At 41.6% G+C, this 19112-nt stretch overlaps 4 protein-coding genes across 4 annotated transcripts; all 4 read right to left on the reverse strand.

The window, feature by feature from the left end:
* Positions 1–1357: 1357 nt before the first annotated feature.
* Positions 1358–9777, reverse strand: hop (tyrosine-protein kinase hopscotch). The gene is made up of 10 exons (XM_017167615.3): positions 8243–9777; positions 6934–7094; positions 6172–6378; positions 5729–6048; positions 5192–5666; positions 4787–5136; positions 4290–4729; positions 3784–3962; positions 3319–3480; positions 1358–2416 (listed from the first exon to the last, which is right to left on the reverse strand). Exons 1-10 carry the CDS (start codon positions 9326–9328, stop codon positions 2206–2208), a joined length of 3591 nt encoding a protein of 1196 aa, XP_017023104.1. The 5' UTR covers positions 9329–9777; the 3' UTR covers positions 1358–2205.
* A 169-nt stretch (positions 9778–9946) lies between these two features.
* Pdzd8 (PDZ domain containing 8) lies at positions 9947–14655 on the reverse strand. Its single transcript, XM_017167716.3, has 8 exons — positions 14067–14655; positions 13728–14000; positions 13477–13669; positions 12033–13359; positions 11816–11968; positions 11095–11751; positions 10779–11025; positions 9947–10718 (listed from the first exon to the last, which is right to left on the reverse strand). The coding sequence occupies exons 1-8, from the start codon at positions 14229–14231 to the stop codon at positions 10527–10529; spliced, it is 3207 nt and encodes a 1068-aa protein (XP_017023205.1). The 5' UTR covers positions 14232–14655; the 3' UTR covers positions 9947–10526.
* A 672-nt stretch (positions 14656–15327) lies between these two features.
* Positions 15328–17510, reverse strand: gd (gastrulation-defective). Its single transcript, XM_017167390.3, has 5 exons — positions 17245–17510; positions 17032–17182; positions 16778–16973; positions 16115–16693; positions 15328–16065 (listed from the first exon to the last, which is right to left on the reverse strand). The coding sequence occupies exons 1-5, from the start codon at positions 17488–17490 to the stop codon at positions 15522–15524; spliced, it is 1716 nt and encodes a 571-aa protein (XP_017022879.1). The 5' UTR covers positions 17491–17510; the 3' UTR covers positions 15328–15521.
* Positions 17511–17909: 399 nt separating this feature from the next.
* On the reverse strand, positions 17910–18683 carry tsg (twisted gastrulation). The gene has a single exon (XM_017167413.2). It carries the CDS (start codon positions 18681–18683, stop codon positions 17910–17912), a length of 774 nt encoding a protein of 257 aa, XP_017022902.2.
* Positions 18684–19112: the final 429 nt, after the last annotated feature.

Raw genomic sequence — 19112 nt, forward strand, 5'->3', positions numbered from 1 at the left:
TTTTATATATTTTATTAATTAAATTAAACTAAAATCTTTTTGTGTAATTTTTACTTAAACTAAAAAACCTATAGGGTTATGTAGGGTTAATAAATTACCATATAAGACTCTCATAAAAACTCCCCCAAAGCACAGAGACCACTGTAGGTCTTACAAGGCACTAAGTGCCTAAAATTGGAGTTACACAGGGGGCCAGGTTCGAATGAACCCTACTCGCTATTAATATACATTAAATATATATTATGTACATTAACAATAAAATAAATATAAAAATCTGTAAATATAAACAAGTGAAAATTCCACAGAAAGCTGTTAAAATGAACGTGTTTGAGAGTAAATGCAAATTATTGATTGAAATCAACGCAAGGGTCCCGAATAACCGTATAAAATTCATATAAATATTTTATGTACTAATTAAAATATGTGTTTATATCAAAGTAATAATAAATTAATCATTTAGAATAGGAAAAATGAATTAAAATAACAATAAATAAATATTAAGAACTGAATAAAGTCTTTACTAAAGACTAAAATCATGCTGTCTCTTTCATTTTTGTGTTTGATTTTTTATGTATAAGGGATCGAATAATCCTGTTATAATTTAATTATATATAATATATATATAAAACTGGAGAAAAATATAGATTTAATACGTTAACTAAATATTATTTAAATATATAATCATATAGATATAATTTTTTTTAAGAAATCTTTCTTTTTTTTCTCAAAATTTAAATCTATATATTTAAGTGTCTGCTCAGAATTAAAAAAATAATTATAATAAATAATAATTTAAAATAAAAAAATATATACATATATGTATATTAAATATTAATAGTTAATTATTATGGGAATATTTTAATATATTTAATGATTCATATTTATATTTTTACAATAAATTTAATTATTTTTAAATTCGATACTTAAGGGTTTTCAATATTTTCAAAAGGATATTAAGCGCGATTTACACAAAAAAAAAAAAATATAATAATAAATAAATAAATCTTCGAATAATTATTGTGGTACTCTCTTAATTCGTTTAATGATTAAAATTTATATTTTAACAATAAAAATAATTATTTTTCAATATTTTAAATTCGATACTTGAAGGTTTTTAATATTTTTCAAGGACATTGACCGCAATTTCAAAAAATAAAAATATAAATAAATAAATACTTGGTACTATTTAATTTCGTTTAATGATTAATCTTTATATTTTAACATTAAATTGTTATTTTTCAATATTTCAAATTTCGATACTTGAATATTTGGTTAGCCTCTATTTTAGCTAGAATTTCCACCTTTGCCCCTTTTGGCACCCCTTAAATCGCCCCAATTAATAAATAAAACTCTTGAATAAAATTGCACATTTAAACACGTAAGAAAATTGATTTATTTTGCCGGACAAATATCCGCTTCTCGTTGAAAACACATCAATAATAATAAGTTATTGTGCCTGCGCTGCTCTGTGTCTGGTTGGTTGTGCATAATCCGGCGCTTGTATAGTGCTGCTTGATCAGCATTTATGTAAATATATTGTGTATATAGTATGTAAATGTGTATATATATAATTCGTTTTTGTTTCAAAGTATTTTGTAGGTTAAAAAATGGCATTTCATCAACTTTAATTGACATTTACCTTAGAACTATATGTGCACATATGTTGTTTTTTTTTATAGTTTTAGTTTTTTTTCTTTCTTTTTTTAAATTAGATTTATCTTAAAAATTTAAAATATATTTTTTTCTTATTATATTATTTACACCTTTAAAATGTTTTGCTTTGCGTTTTCGGTTGAATAAATGCACAAAAAAAATTAAGCTCAAGCTTAACAATATTTAACAAAGTCGGCTAAAATATTTTTGTATATAACACAATAATAGTTGAGAATTTTTTGTTTATATTACATATAAATGTTTATATATAAAGCCAAGGGGGGGAGGGGGCGCCCTGCACTTAGTCAAGAGAAGAAGAAGGGGGGTTTTTTTTAGCACAAAAATAAAAACTAATCCAAGAGAAAGGCCAGAGCAAAGGTCGTCTGCTGATGGATGGTCAAGTGGGTGTTGGGTTCTGTGTTTTAAAAACATACAGTTACAAATGCTAACAGCTTAAAAAATTACCTAACTTCTAACTATATATATATACGCGTGTGTGTATCATCATTCCGCTGTGTTTAAAACACCTTTAACCCCATGTGCCCTGCGTTACTATTCCCCACCTCCTTCCATATTTGGAGGCAACTGTTGATGTGGATGCGGCTGTTGTTGGTCCCCCAGCGGAAAGACATTGACGCCCACCTCTCGCGAGATTAACTCCACAATGGTGGCGAAGCTGGGCCGGGATTTGGGCGTGATATGCCAGCACATGAGCATCAGGTCGTAAATGAACTCGGGGCAGTTCGTACTAGGTCGAGGTAAGCTAAAAAAAAACAACATGAATATAATTAGTTATCATTTTAAAAGTTAATCAAAAGAAAAATCGATAAACAAGTTATCATTTCAGAAGTTAATCAAAAGAAATATCGATATATTAGTTATCATTTTATAAGTAAATCAAGAGAAAAATCGATAAGCAAGTTATCATTTTAAAAGTTAATCGAGAGAAATATCGATATATTAGTTATCATTTTATAAGTTAATCAAAATATACATTTTTATATTGATATTTGGCTAATATTTTCGGTAAATCGATATTTTGTTTTATATATCAGATAATTTTTCATTAGCATCTATATTTTAATTATAAATATGAAAGAGTTGGATATTAAAAAAATAATCGTAATCGATTTATTTTCTAAAATATCGAAAAAATCGATGATTTGAAAATATCTTTATGTATTTTAATTTGTTTTTTTTTTCTTTGATTTCATTGAATTTAAGAAATAAATAATTAAGTTTTTGAGTTATTCGATGTTATTTTCTAAAAGATACAAACAAAATCTATGCAGCGAGTATAGATTTTTTTCCAGCTCTATATAAAACCGTATATCAATGCCTAGCATCTTAGTTTAGGGTCTTGGTTTTTTATTGTTAAAATTTTTAAATATATTTTTATATATTTATAACATTTTTAATGTCTTTTCCCAAATTGAATTCTTTTGATTTTAATAATTGCCTTAAGGGTTATTTCAAACGATAACCTCATCATCAATCGGCCTCATTATTCAGTTTGGCACGTCGCACAATTTAATGAAACAAGTAGATTAGACATATTATGATTAAGTACTCTTATTTTATTTGGACAAAAATTTGCTACTTGTCATACATCAAACTGAAAGCGAATTTGCTTTGATAACCTTTAAATCAAGGTGTCTCACTTACCGGTCGCCCCTCAGCAGGCGATTTAGGAACGTTTCTGACGGCTCCACCGGCTCCAAAATGGGTTCTCCCCCAATGGAGAATGTCTCAAAAAGAGTGACGCCATAGCTCCAGACGTCCGAGTACGATGAGAATTTGTTTGTGGCAAGGGCCTCGGGTGAATACCTGGTCAAAATAGATCAAGAGTTCATATTCAATATTCAGTAAATAGTAATCAAAATTCGAAAAAATATTTATAAATACGTTGTTATTCGACCCATCAACTATGGGTTATCTCGCCTTGATAACACACATTTTCTTTTTGAAAAGTCAATAGCTTAATGGCTTTTTTTGTAACAAAACAAAACTAGTTTTATAGTCTTGATTTCGTGGGGTTTTTTTTTTTTTTTTTAACTAATCAGAGTTTATTTGAAATAAATATATAAAATATATTATAAAAATATATAAAATATATTCTTTCCTACTCACCACATTATGGGCAGCTCCCGATTGTTCTGGGCTAAGTAATATCCATCGGAATTGGCAAACTGCGCCAGGCCAAAGTCTGAGATTTTTAGGCAATCTTTGCCGCTGGTGCGATCGACCAGAACGTTGCGGGTGGACAGGTCCCGATGGATCAGGCCCATGTCGGACAAGTACTTCATGCCCTGTTAGGGAAACAACAACATTTATTTTTTAGTTTAAAATAATAATTTAAAAATAATTATATAAATATTACTTATCCGAAAAAGAAAAATATATTATTTTAATATAAAAATATAAAATATAAAAATAAATATAAAAATATAAATATGTAAAATATAATATAGTTTAAAAATAATTATATAAATATTACTGATCCCAAAAAGAAAGATATATTATTTTATTATAAATATAAAAATAAATATCTTGATATTAAAAACTTAATAAATGTATAAATAAATACAAATAAATGAACCCAAGCAAATCTAGAGTCGATTTTAGGTCCTACTCACGTGTGCGATGTCCAGCGCGTAGCCAATGAGACGTGCATTGTTGAGTTTTGGCGACTCCAAGCCCAGATACGTCTTGAAGGAAGCGAACAGGAACTCCATCACAATGGAGGTGAGCGACTCCGACCAGTACTTGAACTTGACGACATTCGGATGATCCAGCGTGCGCATGATCTGCATTTCGCGCTTGAAATCGTTCATGGATACCTGCATGGCCTTCAGTTTCTTGACGGCTACCCGCTCCCGTGGCCGTTCCTTGTCATAATACTCCAGGTGACCGCGATAAACCACACCGAAATTACCCTCCCCGATCTTGTCGCTTTCGCAGTACAGCAGCCGGCAGTCGTTTAGCTCCACAACCATTAACATGTCGGCACTGGGGAAGATATTGTCCACGTGCAGCTCATGGACGCTTTCGCCATCCTCCGCCTCGCCAGTTCCATCTGGACATTGGAACTAGTAAATTTTGGAACTTGTAAAAGGATTAATAGGAGACTCACTCATGGCCAGGGAGGGGGTATGATAGGCTCCGCCCTTCAGTATCGACTTGATGCTGACAAGGCGGGAGAAGATGTCATGATGCTTGAATCGCTTGGTCGGATCCTCGCTCCAGCCATCCATAATGGTCTCGAATATGGGCGGCGGACAAATGTCCGGATCGAGCAGCGGCAGGATATTGCCATCGAGTAGTCGCTGCCGCTGGAGATCTGCCTGCGTCAGCTGGCGCAAATCCTTACGGCAGCGCGTGAAGATCTCATAGGTGGTGGTGGCAAAGGCCCACAGCTGGGTGGCCAAATCCTTTTTGGCCGCCTGCAGATTCCTATAGTATTTGGTGGGTATCCAGGGGGAGCTAATAATAATGTTTTTAAGTATATATTTATATATATAATCATAGAAATACTCACTCCGATTCCCGGTAGGGACGCGGGTAACCCGGATCACTGATCTTGGCATCTAAAACCGGCTCCCTACCACCGGATCCAGGATCATATTTGGTCACATAAAGATTACTGCAACGTATGTAGTTGTGTATGATCTTGTTGTCCTCCAGGTAATGCATGCCGCGCACCAAACCCTGCATCAGATCCAGCAGGCAATCCATGCTGATGTCGCGGGTGGTGTAGAGGAACTTATTCAGAGCTCCGTAGCGCGGATACTCCATGACCATGGTGTACGGATCCGAGAGGGTGAGGCCGTACAGCTTAAGGAACTGCGGCGACTGGATGAGGGTCCAGCTTTGGGCCAAACGAAAGAATTCCATAAAGTTGCCATCGCTTTTCATCATCTTCATCGTCACGGAGACATCTTTGACGGGACTCTGCTGGATCCAGTCCCCACGCATTGTAAACATCATGCCGTCATCGCCGAGCGAAATGGAATCTGTTTATGAAAAACAAGGCTTAAAATATCTATCTATTCCATTGATTATAGATTTCCCGCACCTGGATACCATTGTAGATCCGTTTTGGGATTAAAGATCTGGGGATTGCGTCGCTGCAGCTCCGCTTCGCTCAGCTGCAAGTCAGTCTTTTTGGCCTTTAAGTTCTTTGGCAGCAGCAGGAGCAGCAGGGGCGGCGTGTCATACATGGAGGCGGGTATCCTGATGCGTTCGGTTACCTCCGCCTGAATGAAGCGTGCCACTTCCTCGGGCGAATTCAAGGTGTGCTCGTTGTTGTTGATGTTCAGCTTCCACTGCGAGTCCTTGCGAACGATACGAAATGTCTCTGTCTTGCAACGCTGGTGCGGTGTGTCCTTGCCAATGCTGTGAAATATTTACTTTTGATTTATTTTTTGTATACATTTTGTGCCAGAATAACAGCGAGTTAGAGAATTGCTGTTTCGTGGCATTTTGATAAGGGGGAAAAAGGGCCAACTGATTACTCACATCTTGGTTATGATATCAATGTAGTAGACGTTGTACTCGCGATCGCACTCACGTATGATATAGCTGCCGCACTTGTTGTTATGCTCGTGCAGCTTCATCAGCGAATAGGCACCGCCGATGGGTCCGTGGCAGTGGAGCGAGTCCAGCTCCGCCAAGCTGGGCGTTCGATACGAATGGCACAAGTCCTGCATCCACTTTGAGGACATTCTGTGTTTAATTAAATTTTAATAATTTAATAAGTTTTTTTTTGAATAATTTAATATTTTTTTGAAGGTTTTTTTGTATTTTTTTTAGAATAATTTAATATTTTTAAGAAAGAATTTAATAACTTAAAAAAAAATTTAACAAATGATTTAAAATTTTTTTTTTAATAATTTCATAATTTTTTTTTAACAATTTAATAATTTTTAAAAATAATTATATAATTTTTGTAATAATTTAATAATTTTTTTTTAAATAATAAAATTTTTCTTTAATAATTTTTTTTTATCATTTAATATTTGTTTTAAATTTTATGCATTTCTTAAATTTTAATAATTTTTTAGAATAATTTAATATTTTTTTTTTAATAATTTAATATATATATTTTTTTTTTTAATTTAATAATTTTTTAACATAATTTTATAATTTTTGTAATAATTTAATAATTTTTTTAAATAATGTAATATTTTTTTAAAATTATTTAATAATTTTTGTTTATAATTTAATAATTTTTTAATATTTTTAAGGGATTATAGGTAAGATGTCGGTGAAAGGGTGTACCTTTTGTATATGCTCAAATAGGAAATGAAGGACTTCATCTCCTTCTCGTTCTGGAATTGCATCTCATAGCCCTTGGGCAGGCCCACAACCTCGAGCCGTACATTGGTGCTGTTAATTTTCGAGATCATGAAAATGTCCTCTATTCTGCCCAAAAGTATCCACTAAAAATAGAAAAAAAGAGATTACATTAAAGGGATTAAATAAATACTGTATGGGATATTTTATAATAATTATATTACTATTATAGGACATATAGTACATATTTTATAGTAATTATAATTATAATAATCATACTTATAATAAGTGGACATAAGTATTATCGATTGAATTGAATTCTAAACCTGTTTTTTATGTTTCTTTTTATTTATTTTATATTTAAATTAGTATTTACCCAAAGGAAATCGAATCAAACCATTGGCTGTCTTATCTGCATATATAAATATATAAATAAAATGGATCTATATATACATATATATATATATATATATATATATATATATATATACATATATATATATATATATATATATATATATATTTAAATAAATATATATATATATATATATATATATATATATTTTTTTTTTTTTTTTCAAGGCAATCTATAATTGAAACAATCTTTTTACCAAGAACCCATTAAAATATATTATTATTTCAAAATCTCTGCTCAATTGTGACGCAACACTAAATTGGCGTTATCAAAATGTTTATAATGTGTCCCTTGGGAAACCAGAGACTTCCTGCTACATTGGCGACTTCTAAAACTGAGCGATAACAAATCGATAAACAAATCTCGAGAGATTTGCTTTTGGGTTCCTTAAAGACGCGACTCGACTCGCCACTTTATGTAAATGTTTGTACGTTGATTTTATTTATTTATTTTGTGGCTTTATTGAAGCCTGAAGCTGAGATGAAACCTCGGTAATTAAAATCTAATCGTGATATGGAAATTTTATACTTGGTTCCCCTATTTGCCAATAAAATGGAGTAAAATCTAATAGCAAATATGTATGGTTAACTTATTTCCCCATTTAAATAATTAGATCATGTTTTTTATATTTTTAAAATATTTTTAGAATGTAAATCATCAAAGGGAATTTTGCATTTCAGCTTTGATTTAGCACGTTTGTAAATTTTTACAAGTATTTATAAAGATTTATATACAAGAAACTTTTAAAACTCCTACAAAAATCCCATTAATATCCCAATTTTTTTTAACTATTTAAAAAAACCCATTAATATCCCAAAAAAAAAACTTTAAAAAAATCTTAAAAAATTAACTTAAAAAAAACTTAAAACTTGAACTCACCTTAAGTGTCGCCTCGGACGTCACCCTGGCCACCTTGAGGCCCGGCTCCGCCGAGTCGTGTGGAAAGACCCGGACATAGACATCGATCCCTGTGGTGCTGGTGGTGCGTCGCTTGCTTTTCTTGCCGCTGCTGCCACTGATGCTGGCATTGGGGGAGCCGCCATTGGTCGAGGGATTATTGGGATTATTCGTTGTCAGTGTGGATACCGTGCTGGAGGATTCGGTGCTGGCCAGCGTGGATGTTGAGCTGCTCACAACGCTCCTGAGATGGCCGCTGCCAAAGACACCGCCGCCCATCGGTAGATCCTCGTTGGGCAGACACTGAACGGTAACGGTGTACTGTTCGGTCATGTAGGTGGGCGCCAGATGGGACACCTGATGGACATAGTGCCACTTCAGGCGCTCCAAGCTCGGCGAGTTGGCGCTCAGATTGCGAAACACCTCGCGGATCTTGTTGCCCACAAAGAAGCTGTGCGCTCGCCACAAACTGGGCGGTAAATACATCTTGTAGTTTTTCTCAATAGAACGCTCCAGTTGCTCCTCCGGCGACTGCTCAAGCCTGTCGACCATCATGTCTATGACGGCCAGTCCCGTGGACTTGTCCTTGTTGTCGGGATACTTGATCTCCGAGATCAGTTCGTGAAGCAAATCGTAGCGCATCTGCGAGTAGAGGAAGTCATGGCTCCTCAAATCAATCACGTCCAGTTGGCTGTCCAATTCCGGCACCCGGAATCTCATCCGGAAGCAGTAGGTCAGCTGGCAGTGCAGCCGTTCGCCGGGCATCACCCAGGTGAGATCGAGTCGCACCAGTGGACTTGGACGGCGCGATGTCGCGTGCTCACGTATGCCATACAGAAGCTGGGCGGTCGGGGCAATACCCAGGAGGCGGCACATTGCGGTCCGTATATCCTCGCAGGTCATTGTGGGATAGAAATGCTCGTAATCATTGGACTTGTAGTTCCACACCCGAATGGTGCCGTCGTTGGTGTTGACGCTCTGCGAGGAGGAGGCACCGCTGCGCATGGAGGCGTTGGTCAGGCTGGCGCTATCCGCCAGCGAGGTCCGTCCGCTGCTGCAGTCGTCCATTTTGTTGATCCTGTTCCTTCTTCAACTTTATTTGTGTTGCTTACTTTGTGTGTGTGTGTATATATATATGTGTGTGTAAGTGCAACTGTGGTTTCTCCTCAATTCCTTGGCTGCACTTGGCTGGTGGATCCTTGGTTCTTCCTTTTGGGAGGCGGTGTATTCCGCCGGCTCATCCGATGCGGCTCGCGGTTGGCAAACAACTTATTGTATGGAAATTAGAAACCGAAAAGGCAACCTTAGATCCGAGATTCGTAGCTCATAAAAAAAAAACTTTCAGCCGCTGCTGCTGCCCCTGCCGCTGGCGCCGCCGTCGCCGTAGGTGGCGCAGCTTTATTATTATCGCGATCCGTTCGGGGCAGAAGCTAATCTAAGCTACGACCGAGAAGCTGGGCTAAGTAGAAGCTAGACACTACGCACAAATCTTCGTTTTAACAAATAATAAAAAAAAAAACATTCTAGTGTGACCGCTCGTGCGGCTACGCGAATAGTAGGGTTGTCGCCGATTCTTATTTTTAACTCTAATCGATACTTTTATCGATATATTTTAAATATCTGGCATTCCCAGCCAATTTAGCTATTTTCCTACAGGTTCCGCTTCCTTTTCGATGAAATAACACGTTAGGTTTAAAATTTTAATTCGTAAAAACAAGTTTGTTAAACACTATAGATATCATTGTTGATGTTGGTATCGGGTTTACAATACAGTATATATGTATATATAATTATGTACAAATTTGCATCAAAACTGACAAATAAGCGTAAAGTTTGATCGGAACGTATGGCTAAAATTGAAATACTTGTTTAGGTAAGCGTGACACAACACGGATTAAAAATGCCCATAAATTCACTAACACATTTCCCAGTCTACTACACTTATGAGTAAGTAAAAAATACGACGATTAAGTTACACCAAATACACACGAACACGCACACCAAAAGGTCCATCTTAAATATAATCCCGGATAAGATCCTACAAAACTGAAAATATAACAAATTTCCCTAACCTCTCACAACTCCTAGAAATTTCCAAGAATTTTGAAATTAATTTAAATAGTAATTTCAAACTTGCAACGATTTCAGTGGATTTCGAATATCTTGACAGTCTCCCAAGGCAGACTCACTCCTAGTATAGGTAAAAAACTGGATCTACCAGTGGATATTCTGTATGTGATACTTAAACATTGACTTTTTCGCTTCTCTACTGCAGGATCACGCCCTGAGCATGCTGCAGGCCGGTGCACAGATACAGCATGATGATGCTGAGTGCCTGGAGCCGCTCATCGGATCTGTTCTCCGTGCCGGTGGTCGTCGGTTTCCACGACGTCGAGTCCTCATTCAATGTCGTATAGCCCTCGGTTTCTGCATCCAGGGCTATCTTCAGTTTTGTTAGCTGCAAATTACAAAAAAGTATTAGTTTCCTTATTGAAAATAGTCAAAGTTTGGACTTTACCAGCTCATTAATCCTGGCCACTCTCTCGTCAGGCGGTATGCTGGCATACAAGTGCTTGCTGGAGCTCTTGGCCAAGTTCATCAGATCCTCGTTGCGGGTATGCCGAATGATCGGCTCGGTGATAACGATAACCTGCTCCACGCTGAGCAAAGTGCACTCCGTGGGCAGGGTTTCCAGATGTTGGGTGACCCGCTCAAAGGGATTCTGCTGTGAAACAGGCGACACTTCCTCCACAATTGATGATTTTCTAAAAGGAAGATGAGCATATAGATCAAGAAGATCATAAAGCTCAAGATGTTGGTGAAACCAAACTCACCGCGAGGGCGTGTGCTGGGGGCTCGGAGGGAGACTCTTGGAGTTCATCTGCTGTCCACTGCCGGTGAGTGAGGACACAATGCCGGGTATATCCAGGTTGCTTGCCTGCCGCTTGATACCCTGCGCCAGCATACCCGTGATGCTGGATCTGTGCACATCAAGGGAGGCCGGAGCCGGGCTCTCACCTCCCAGCGATGCTGCTCCGCCTCCTCCTCCTCCTCCTGCTTCGTCCACCTGCTGGGCTTCAGTGCCCGCCGGCTGCATCTCCGTATTGTCAGCCTGCGTGATGGTAAACTCCGGCCGGCTAACCACGGTCGTTGGAGCCGCTGAAACCGGCATGGACCCCGAGCAATCCACTGGTCCACAAACGGTGGCATTCTGGCACTTGGCAATGCACTTCTTGTGGCAGCACATGGAGCACTCCTGGCACTGCATGGCGTCCTTCAGCCAGATCTTTTTGCCACAAAAATCGCACTGGGTGGCGCGATGGAAATGCGTTCTCACAAAGCTGTGCGCCCGGGGGGCCACGGCTGCACTCGAGCTCGAAGAGGAGCCGCCGGATATGAGGCTGTCTGAGAAGGTGCTCGTCGACTTGAGGGAGGCCGTCTCGCAGGAGTGATCCTCAGAGGCCACCCGATCGCCGCCTGTCAAGGGGTTTCTGTAAGAGAAAATTAATAATTAATTAAATTATTTAAATTAAAAAAGTCAAACGTAAAGCTCACCTGGCCGGTGAATGGGACTTGGAGCCAGTAGACTTGGTGGCAGCCTCCCCCAGGGTGACATTGGGATTGCCCATCCAGGAGAAACCAAACAAGATGTCGCCAAAGCAAAGATTGGGATTGAAACCCGACTGATTGGACAAGGTATGCGTTTTCCTGGAAAGGATTTCCAATAGAAAAGTTAGTGGGAAGATCCATCTTGGGGGAGGGTCCTACTTACACTGCCTGGAGCGAGGCCGGATTGAGGGCTATCTGCTTGAGGCACTGATTCAGGCTGGTCTCCGAACACTCCACCAGGACCTGGCCAATCTGGACATTGTTGTAGCCCAGCAGGACGGTCTCGCCGGCGGCCTTGCCAAAGACGCAAACGTTGAGGAAGCGGCTACTGGAGTCCAGCTGGAAGCTGCACACATCGTCCATGTGGATGAGAGGGCTGAAGGCGCAGTCTATGGTAGAGTGCTGGAAGAAGTAGTTGACCTCCTCAGCCGAGTTTGGCTTTTCCAATTCCTCCGTCTTGCTCCTGTCTTTGTCCTTGTCCTTATCCTTGTCCTTATCTTTGTCTTTATCTTTATCTTTATCTTTATCTTTATCTCTTTCTTTCTCCCTATCCCGCTCCTTGTCTTTATCCTTATCCTTATCCTTCTCCTTGTCGCCGCTCTCCCTGCTCATGGTCTTCTTAATGGCCTTGGCTATCAGGTTGGACTTCTTGGGCGAGTTGGAGGGTGTGCTACATAGACCTGGCTTCACGGCCAGGTGCTTGGGCGCCACCACCACCTCAGCGGCATCAGCCTCAGACTCTGGTCGCAGCGGCATAACGGGCAGGTCGCACAGATCATCGTACTTCTCGAAATCCTCCAGGATGGCATCGTTGCGTATGATCCCCGGAATGACACGCTCGATCCTCAAACTAAAGACCGTGGCCTGCAGTGTCTTCACCACCTTGGCAATCTGCTGAATGGTAGTCACTGGCCTGCCCTCAATGGCCACCAGGACATCGCCAGCTAGAAGGTTACTCTTGCAGGCTGGAGTATTTGGGAGGACAGACTCAATGCGCACCACCTGGCTGCCACTTTGCTTGAAGACAATACCAATCTGTTGATTCTTCGCCTTGTGGATGAACACATCCAACGAGATGAGCACATGACGGCTATCCCGCTGCTGGGCCTCAATGAAGGGCACGGGGGCCAAAGTAATAGTGCAATAGGTGCCACCAACACCAGGAAATGGCATCAAGCGGGACAGCTCGGCAAGGCGAACGGTGAGCAGGCCATTGGGCTGGATGTCACAGTCGCCGGCCTCCTGCTCCTCGGCGGTCCAGTGGAAGAAGGGTTTGTAGCGCAGCTTATAGTTGGGCAGCGTGTGTTTCCTTCTCACCGCCTTGCGGATCTGATTCGAGATCAGATTGGTGATATTCGATTGCATCTGGCGACCCTGGTACTTGGACTCGATGTCTAGGATAAGCTCGGGATCGCCCAGAAAGCTCAGAGACCAGTGGGTGTAGGGTTTTCGGGTGAATTGCAGACGCGCGGTGCCAGATAGTTGCTTCACTGTGGACGAAGACAAGGGAAATTGTGAGGAAAATGAGAGTTTATAAATTTAAATATTAAAATATATTATTATTATTATATTTATTGTTTAATATTTATATTTTTCATCCAACTCACCTTTCAGCGTTATAGAACCCTTCTTGCCCAGCACCATATCCGCATCTATAGACGTGGAAAAATTGCCCACATAGTTTATGTCCAGCAGTAGATCCAGATTCTCAATGCGCTGCTCGCCCACATCCAACTCCACATTGTGCACCGACAAGGACTTGATGTCCGGGAACTGATCCCCCAACTCCAGCTCCTTGATCTACCAAAAGAAATAATCTTTATTTCTTGGAACTAATGATCCCCCCTTAATGACCCACCGTGAGCTTGTCGAGAAGCTTGCCGGTGGTTGTCTTGGTTATCAGTTCATCCAGCTCAATGGACAGCTTGCGGTAGAACCATTTGCGGACACGGTTCGAGTTCTTGAACTCATGGAAGAGGAACTGCATCACAAAGTTAAGGGAAATGAGAGCCGAGGCGCCCTGAAGGCTATCCTGATGATTCTCGCAGCCGTTGCCCGAGCCCGAAGCCAAAGGTGATGCCTGGGCGGAGTTTGGTAAGCCCTTAAGATTGCGAGCTGTCTGTTTGATGTTCTGGAAAATTAATTAAAATATTACTTAATTAATTTCTTAATTAATTAAGTGTTTGTATTTATTTACCATGGGCAGCGTGTACTTGGCATTCATTTGCTTCTGCTCTTCGCTCTCATCGGGCAGATTGGAGAACTTGATAAAGATGAGGTACTGCAGCAGGATCATTACCACCCCGCCGATCAGCAGGAAGATCAGGCAGAGCAGCAGTATATTCGAAATGGGTATCTCCATGCTAGCAACACACACCTGTCCCTTCGTCTGGGGCTTCCCACGCTCTCTCTCTCAACTGCTCACTCTCTGGGGGATTGGTAGACTCCTTGGACTCTATCTCTGGGTCTTTGGAGCGGCTGTTGCTTGGCTGTCGTCTCTCTGAAGTGGCCTCAATTACCTACTGATTGCTGTGCTCGCATCCCCGCCCATGGTGTGCGGTGGTGCACATGAAGTGGAGCTTTGCTGGAGCTTCAGCGGAGCTGCTGTCTCTATATATATCTTTTTAGGGGTATTATCTTTGGCGGTGCTGCTAGCTAATCACTCCATCCATTTGGGTTTGGCTGGAGGGCTCTGTCTGTTGTCCAGCTAATAGCTGCCACTCGCAATTGTTGCAACAACTGGGAAACTACAAAATCGATATGTTCTCGCTGTCGGAGCCTCTGTGTGTGCCGTGCCCTGCCCTGCCCTGCCCTGCCCTGCCCTGCCTGCGCCTTTGCTGCTCCATTGGAGGAGCCACTGCGCATGTCCACCGGATCAGCTGTTGGATGATGGTCTTGCCAAGAGGGCAACCTTGCGGTGTCCAGCTGTTTTTTTGGAAGTCGAGCTGGGAGTGGGATGCACTTTCTAGGCTATTCTGGCAGCTTTGGGGGCTCTGAGTTGGAGGAGGGGCTTTTGAAAGAAACAAGACTTAATTTTTTTTTTTGTTAATTTTTTAGAATTTTGGGAAAAATCAAAATTTAAAAATTCATAACTCACCCAAAAATGCATTAAATTTCATTCGGAAAGCGGTTTTGTGTTAGTTTTTAATAGATTAATAAATCTGCATTTTAAATTTAAGTTTAGTTGAAATTTCATTTTGGGCCAAATTTCAAAGATTTTGACGATGTAACCCCTTATCAAATTTTGAAAAAAAATTTGATAAAATATTTTTTCCTCTGAAATGGCTAGAAAGACGCGCCTGTTAATGCTGATCAAGAATATATATGATTTATGGGATCGGAAATGACTGTTTCACTTAATAAAATCAGAATACCCCTTAAAAATCTGTTTTATAAGTTTAAGAATTAAAAATAAAATGTATTAAAATTCTCTCAGTGCTTTTATTTTCATGCTTCATTATACTAAAGGAATATTACTTAATATAATAAATAATACTAAGCAATTACCGGTCCCTGAGAATCCGAATCCTCGGGTGGAGGGGGCGCCGCACCAACATCTCTCTTTCTCTCTCACTTTGTACTCCCAAATCGCCAGGCCCATGATGGGGCTATCACAGTGTTTTGTGTGTGTATGCTCTATATATCCCATCACCTAGATGATAAAGGCTGTAATCCAATCAAGAAACTTGGCCACATCCGCATAGATCATATACTGATTCCGGCAACAATGCTGCTGCTGCTGCTGCCTGCGATTCGATTCCGTCTCCGGCAATGCCGGCAGAGTTGCCGAGACAGTGCCCCGCAGCATCCAGCGGTTGTTCTTCAGGATTAGGAGACCGGCACCCGAAATGCCCGTAAAGACACTGGCACTGGCACTGCCCCCCGGATGCGTATCCCGCGCCTCTATCTGGATGCCGGCACAGAAGGTGCGGTTCGAGGACAAGCTACGAAAGTGGGCATTGGCCCGGAAGCACTCTGCATTGCCGACGACTGGAGCATTAACCACCTTGGGTGTGCTGGTGGTATCTTGTGTTATCTTCTTGATGGGGCTCATCGTTGGCGCTGTGTGCTGTTGAGCCTGGGATGCATTTGATCTGTCAAAGCTCCAGCCAATGACGAGGCCATGTTCACCAAAAATATATTCCGCCTTGCTGGACCCAGACCACAGGCAAGCGGGTCTAATGAAGGTATTGAACCTGCAAAAGGAGAGTTAGAAAAGGTAAACATTTAGAGATATACACTCACCTAACTTCATCCTTGAGCATAATCACCGCAATATCCGCATCGTAGCTGCTCAGCTGGCTGTTGTAGTCGGGATGAATGTAGATGCCATCGACTGGTGCCGCCAAGGAACCCTCCTCATTCCAGTTTTTCAGATTGTGTCGGCCCAGAAAGACCAACACCTCGTTGGATGTGTAGCGCATATTGAACAGACGGAAGCAGTGGGCCGAACTGATGACGGCGCGGGCCGAGATGAGGGTTCCGCCGCACTGGAAGTCCAAGGAGGTGAGATTGTTCACATAGATGGCCGCCAGCCAGGGCCAGGAACCTCGTGTGATCGATGGCAGGCCTTCGTCTGCTCCTCCTGCTACCTCGCCAGTTTTTGCCAGATCCTCCTCCTCCTCCGTCTCCGCCAACTCCTCGTCCTCTCCTGCGACATGCTCCATTCCCTCATCATCGTAATCAGCAAAAACTGGCGATGTGATGGCATCATCGGAGCTCCTGGAGCCAAGCTCGGACCTTTGCTTTGGCAGCCGAAAATCAAGACCTCTATCTATACGCCCGCAAATGTCCTTGGGCAGGTGGTGGTGGTTGAAGGGTTTTCTGCAAGATCCAGGACATTAAGTAAGCGCCATGAATGCGACGAGGAGCGAGTGCTTTCAACCGACCAAAATCCGGGATGCATACTTCTTGAACTGGATGTGCGGCGGCGGCGGCGTGTGTGCTTGGCTTGGCTTTCCGAACGTCTCCTCGGCGGCCTTCACGTCTTCATCGGCGTCCATGCCTAGGTCCATGAGCAGCGAGCCGGAGTTCTTTTTATCCGGAATAAAGGTAAGCTTCCGTATATGCTCCAGCTGGATTTGGGTCATGAAGATGCTCTGCTCTGTGTGGGCGGGGGAAAAGAAGATCAAGGATCAGGTTAAACGGGTGATCCTACTCACCGCCAGTTCCAAAGCAGATCACCTGGTTGTTGGCCGAAATGAGCAGCACCTTGGGGGGATAGTGGTGCTTGGGAAAGCGAATCTTGTACAGCACCGGCGCCTTCTGGCTAAACTGTCCGCGGGTGAGCAGCTCAATCTCTCCCAGGTAGTTCTGGGGGAAGAGTTTGAAGGGAATTAGTAATCCCTCCATTTGGAGCCTTGTCCGTTCCTTACCGTGGTGGGCTTGCCCCGCATGGAGAGCGTAACGCGTATGTGGAGCGGCATCTGGCGGGCATCGGGACTGCGGACGGCCATTAGGCCAAACCATTCGCTGCCGTCGTATCGGTACTGGAAGATCTTGGGACAGGGGCTAACCGGCATGCCCTGGGCCAATGCTCTCGGCATCAGGATCAGGATCAGGATCAGGATGATTGCCGTCGGTTGGCACCACCTCATCTCAGTGTTCGCAAAGGTAAACATCGGTAAAGTAAACAACTGAAGGAGAGCCTCATGCCGCCGGCTGGGAGCTTTAAAGCGTCGCTACCGGAGCTGCCAGATGGGGGATTCTAGAGATGTTCCAATTTAAGCGATGTTTAACGTATTTTTTTTTTTTAATATTTATTATTGGTGATTTTATAGTTTATAATATTATAATTATTATAATTAAAAATTTAATTAAAATTCTTTAATTATATTTTTTATATTTAAAAGCTTGAATTAACATTAGTTTGGTTTTTTTTTATAACCAAACCTTATAGATCTATTTAAATAAGAAAGTATATTTATTTAAATGCTTTATTAATTACATACATATATTTACACAAAGTAAATTACAAGTCCAACAAAATACAAAAAAAAAATTAATCTAAATTATAGCAGACTTAAAATCAATAAATCCCCTAAAGAAAATCGTCTTCATCTTCCCCAAAATTCATGTTGGCCTCGTTCTCCTCGTTGCCAAATAGATGCTCCAGATCCTGCTCCGCTTCGCCCTGGACCGTGTCGGCGGTGAGCAGCTGCTCATCATCCTCCGGACACGCCCGGCAACGACTCTCGTTGATGCCATAGTTGAGGCAATTATCGCCGACGCACTCGCAGCAGCCGTCATGGAACCATCGATAGCTGCTGGCTCCCATGCTCTCGCACTGCTGCCGGCACTTGTCCGCCCGGATGCAGGAGTTGACATAGATCACGGTGCACATGTTGCTAGTTCCAGCTCCTGCTCCTGCTCCTGTTCCAGCTCCGCTGTCACTGTGTCCAGCGCTATTACCTTGAACCCGCTGCTTGAAGCCGGCTCGCATTTGAAAGCGTATGGTCGACCATTCCTCATCGTCCTCGGCGGTAAGGGTGTCGAAGAGCTCGGGCAGGCCCTCGATATCCCCGATCTCCGAGCGCAGGGTCAGCGATGGCAGAGCGTCCTTGTGCTTGGGACACATGTCCAGGCAGCCGCAGCACTCGGTGAATAGCTCACCCAGGCAGTTCAGGCAATCCTTGCAGCAATGGCAGTCGTTCAGCTTGCACTGGCAGCTCTGGGTGAGCAGGCACTTGGACACCACCGAACCGCAGACCACCTCGTTGCAGTCATCCTCGTTGGATGCCGTTATCAAAGGGATAACACCGCCGAGGAGGAGGAGCAGCAGCAGCGGCAGGACACAGTAGGACGGCACTTGCATATTCGTTGAGATCTGTGGCAACAATGATGCATTACGCATCATTGCAACTCGACTATAAGTGGCTCGGGTGTGGACAGGTAGGTAGCCTGGCCCTTGTCACTGCAGGTCACACAAATACCGTTAATCCGCAACGACGCCAGGTAGACTGTTCCGCAACAGACGGGCGGGCGGGTAATTTAAAACCAGTTAGTGACCGCCGCAAGGATCATAAAACATGGCCAAAAGCCTCGGCAAGGATTTAAAGTCATAATATCCTTGAAAGTTTCAGGTCTGTCCAGGTCACAATCAGTTGGTTTTCAAGACCATGACCACTCCTATGGCAACAATAAAATATGAATTATAAAACATACGTAAGGTAGGAGTCGATAGCTAAAATTGTAGGGGTAAAGATACATATAAATACACTCGTAAAAATATTTTTCTATATTT

Source organism: Drosophila kikkawai, chromosome X (genome assembly GCF_030179895.1).
Source record: "Drosophila kikkawai strain 14028-0561.14 chromosome X, DkikHiC1v2, whole genome shotgun sequence".
NCBI lineage: Eukaryota > Metazoa > Arthropoda > Insecta > Diptera > Drosophilidae > Drosophila > Drosophila kikkawai.

What these genes read in the sequence shown, in the direction of transcription:
- hop (XM_017167615.3), bottom strand. Translation starts at nt 9,328, where the DNA reads ATGGACGACTGCAGCAGCGGACGGACCTCGCTGGCGGATAGCGCCAGC. An exon ending in TATTTGAGCATATACAAAAG is followed by an intron (nt 6,379 to 6,933) that starts GTACACCCTTTC and finishes AATTAAACACAG; the next exon opens with AATGTCCTCAAAGTGGATGC. An exon ending in CGGGAGCTGCCCATAATGTG is followed by an intron (nt 3,481 to 3,783) that starts GTGAGTAGGAAA and finishes TATTTTGACCAG; the next exon opens with GTATTCACCCGAGGCCCTTG.
- Pdzd8 (XM_017167716.3), bottom strand. Translation starts at nt 14,231, where the DNA reads ATGGAGATACCCATTTCGAATATACTGCTGCTCTGCCTGATCTTCCTG. An exon ending in CCAAGTACACGCTGCCCATG is followed by an intron (nt 14,001 to 14,066) that starts GTAAATAAATAC and finishes TTAATTTTCCAG; the next exon opens with AACATCAAACAGACAGCTCG. An exon ending in GGGTTCTATAACGCTGAAAG is followed by an intron (nt 13,360 to 13,476) that starts GTGAGTTGGATG and finishes CTTCGTCCACAG; the next exon opens with TGAAGCAACTATCTGGCACC.
- tsg (XM_017167413.2), bottom strand. Translation starts at nt 18,683, where the DNA reads ATGCAAGTGCCGTCCTACTGTGTCCTGCCGCTGCTGCTGCTCCTCCTC.
- gd (XM_017167390.3), bottom strand. Translation starts at nt 17,490, where the DNA reads ATGTTTACCTTTGCGAACACTGAGATGAGGTGGTGCCAACCGACGGCA. An exon ending in CCGCACATCCAGTTCAAGAA is followed by an intron (nt 16,694 to 16,777) that starts GTATGCATCCCG and finishes TGGATCTTGCAG; the next exon opens with AAAACCCTTCAACCACCACC. An exon ending in ATGCTCAAGGATGAAGTTAG is followed by an intron (nt 16,066 to 16,114) that starts GTGAGTGTATAT and finishes CTCCTTTTGCAG; the next exon opens with GTTCAATACCTTCATTAGAC.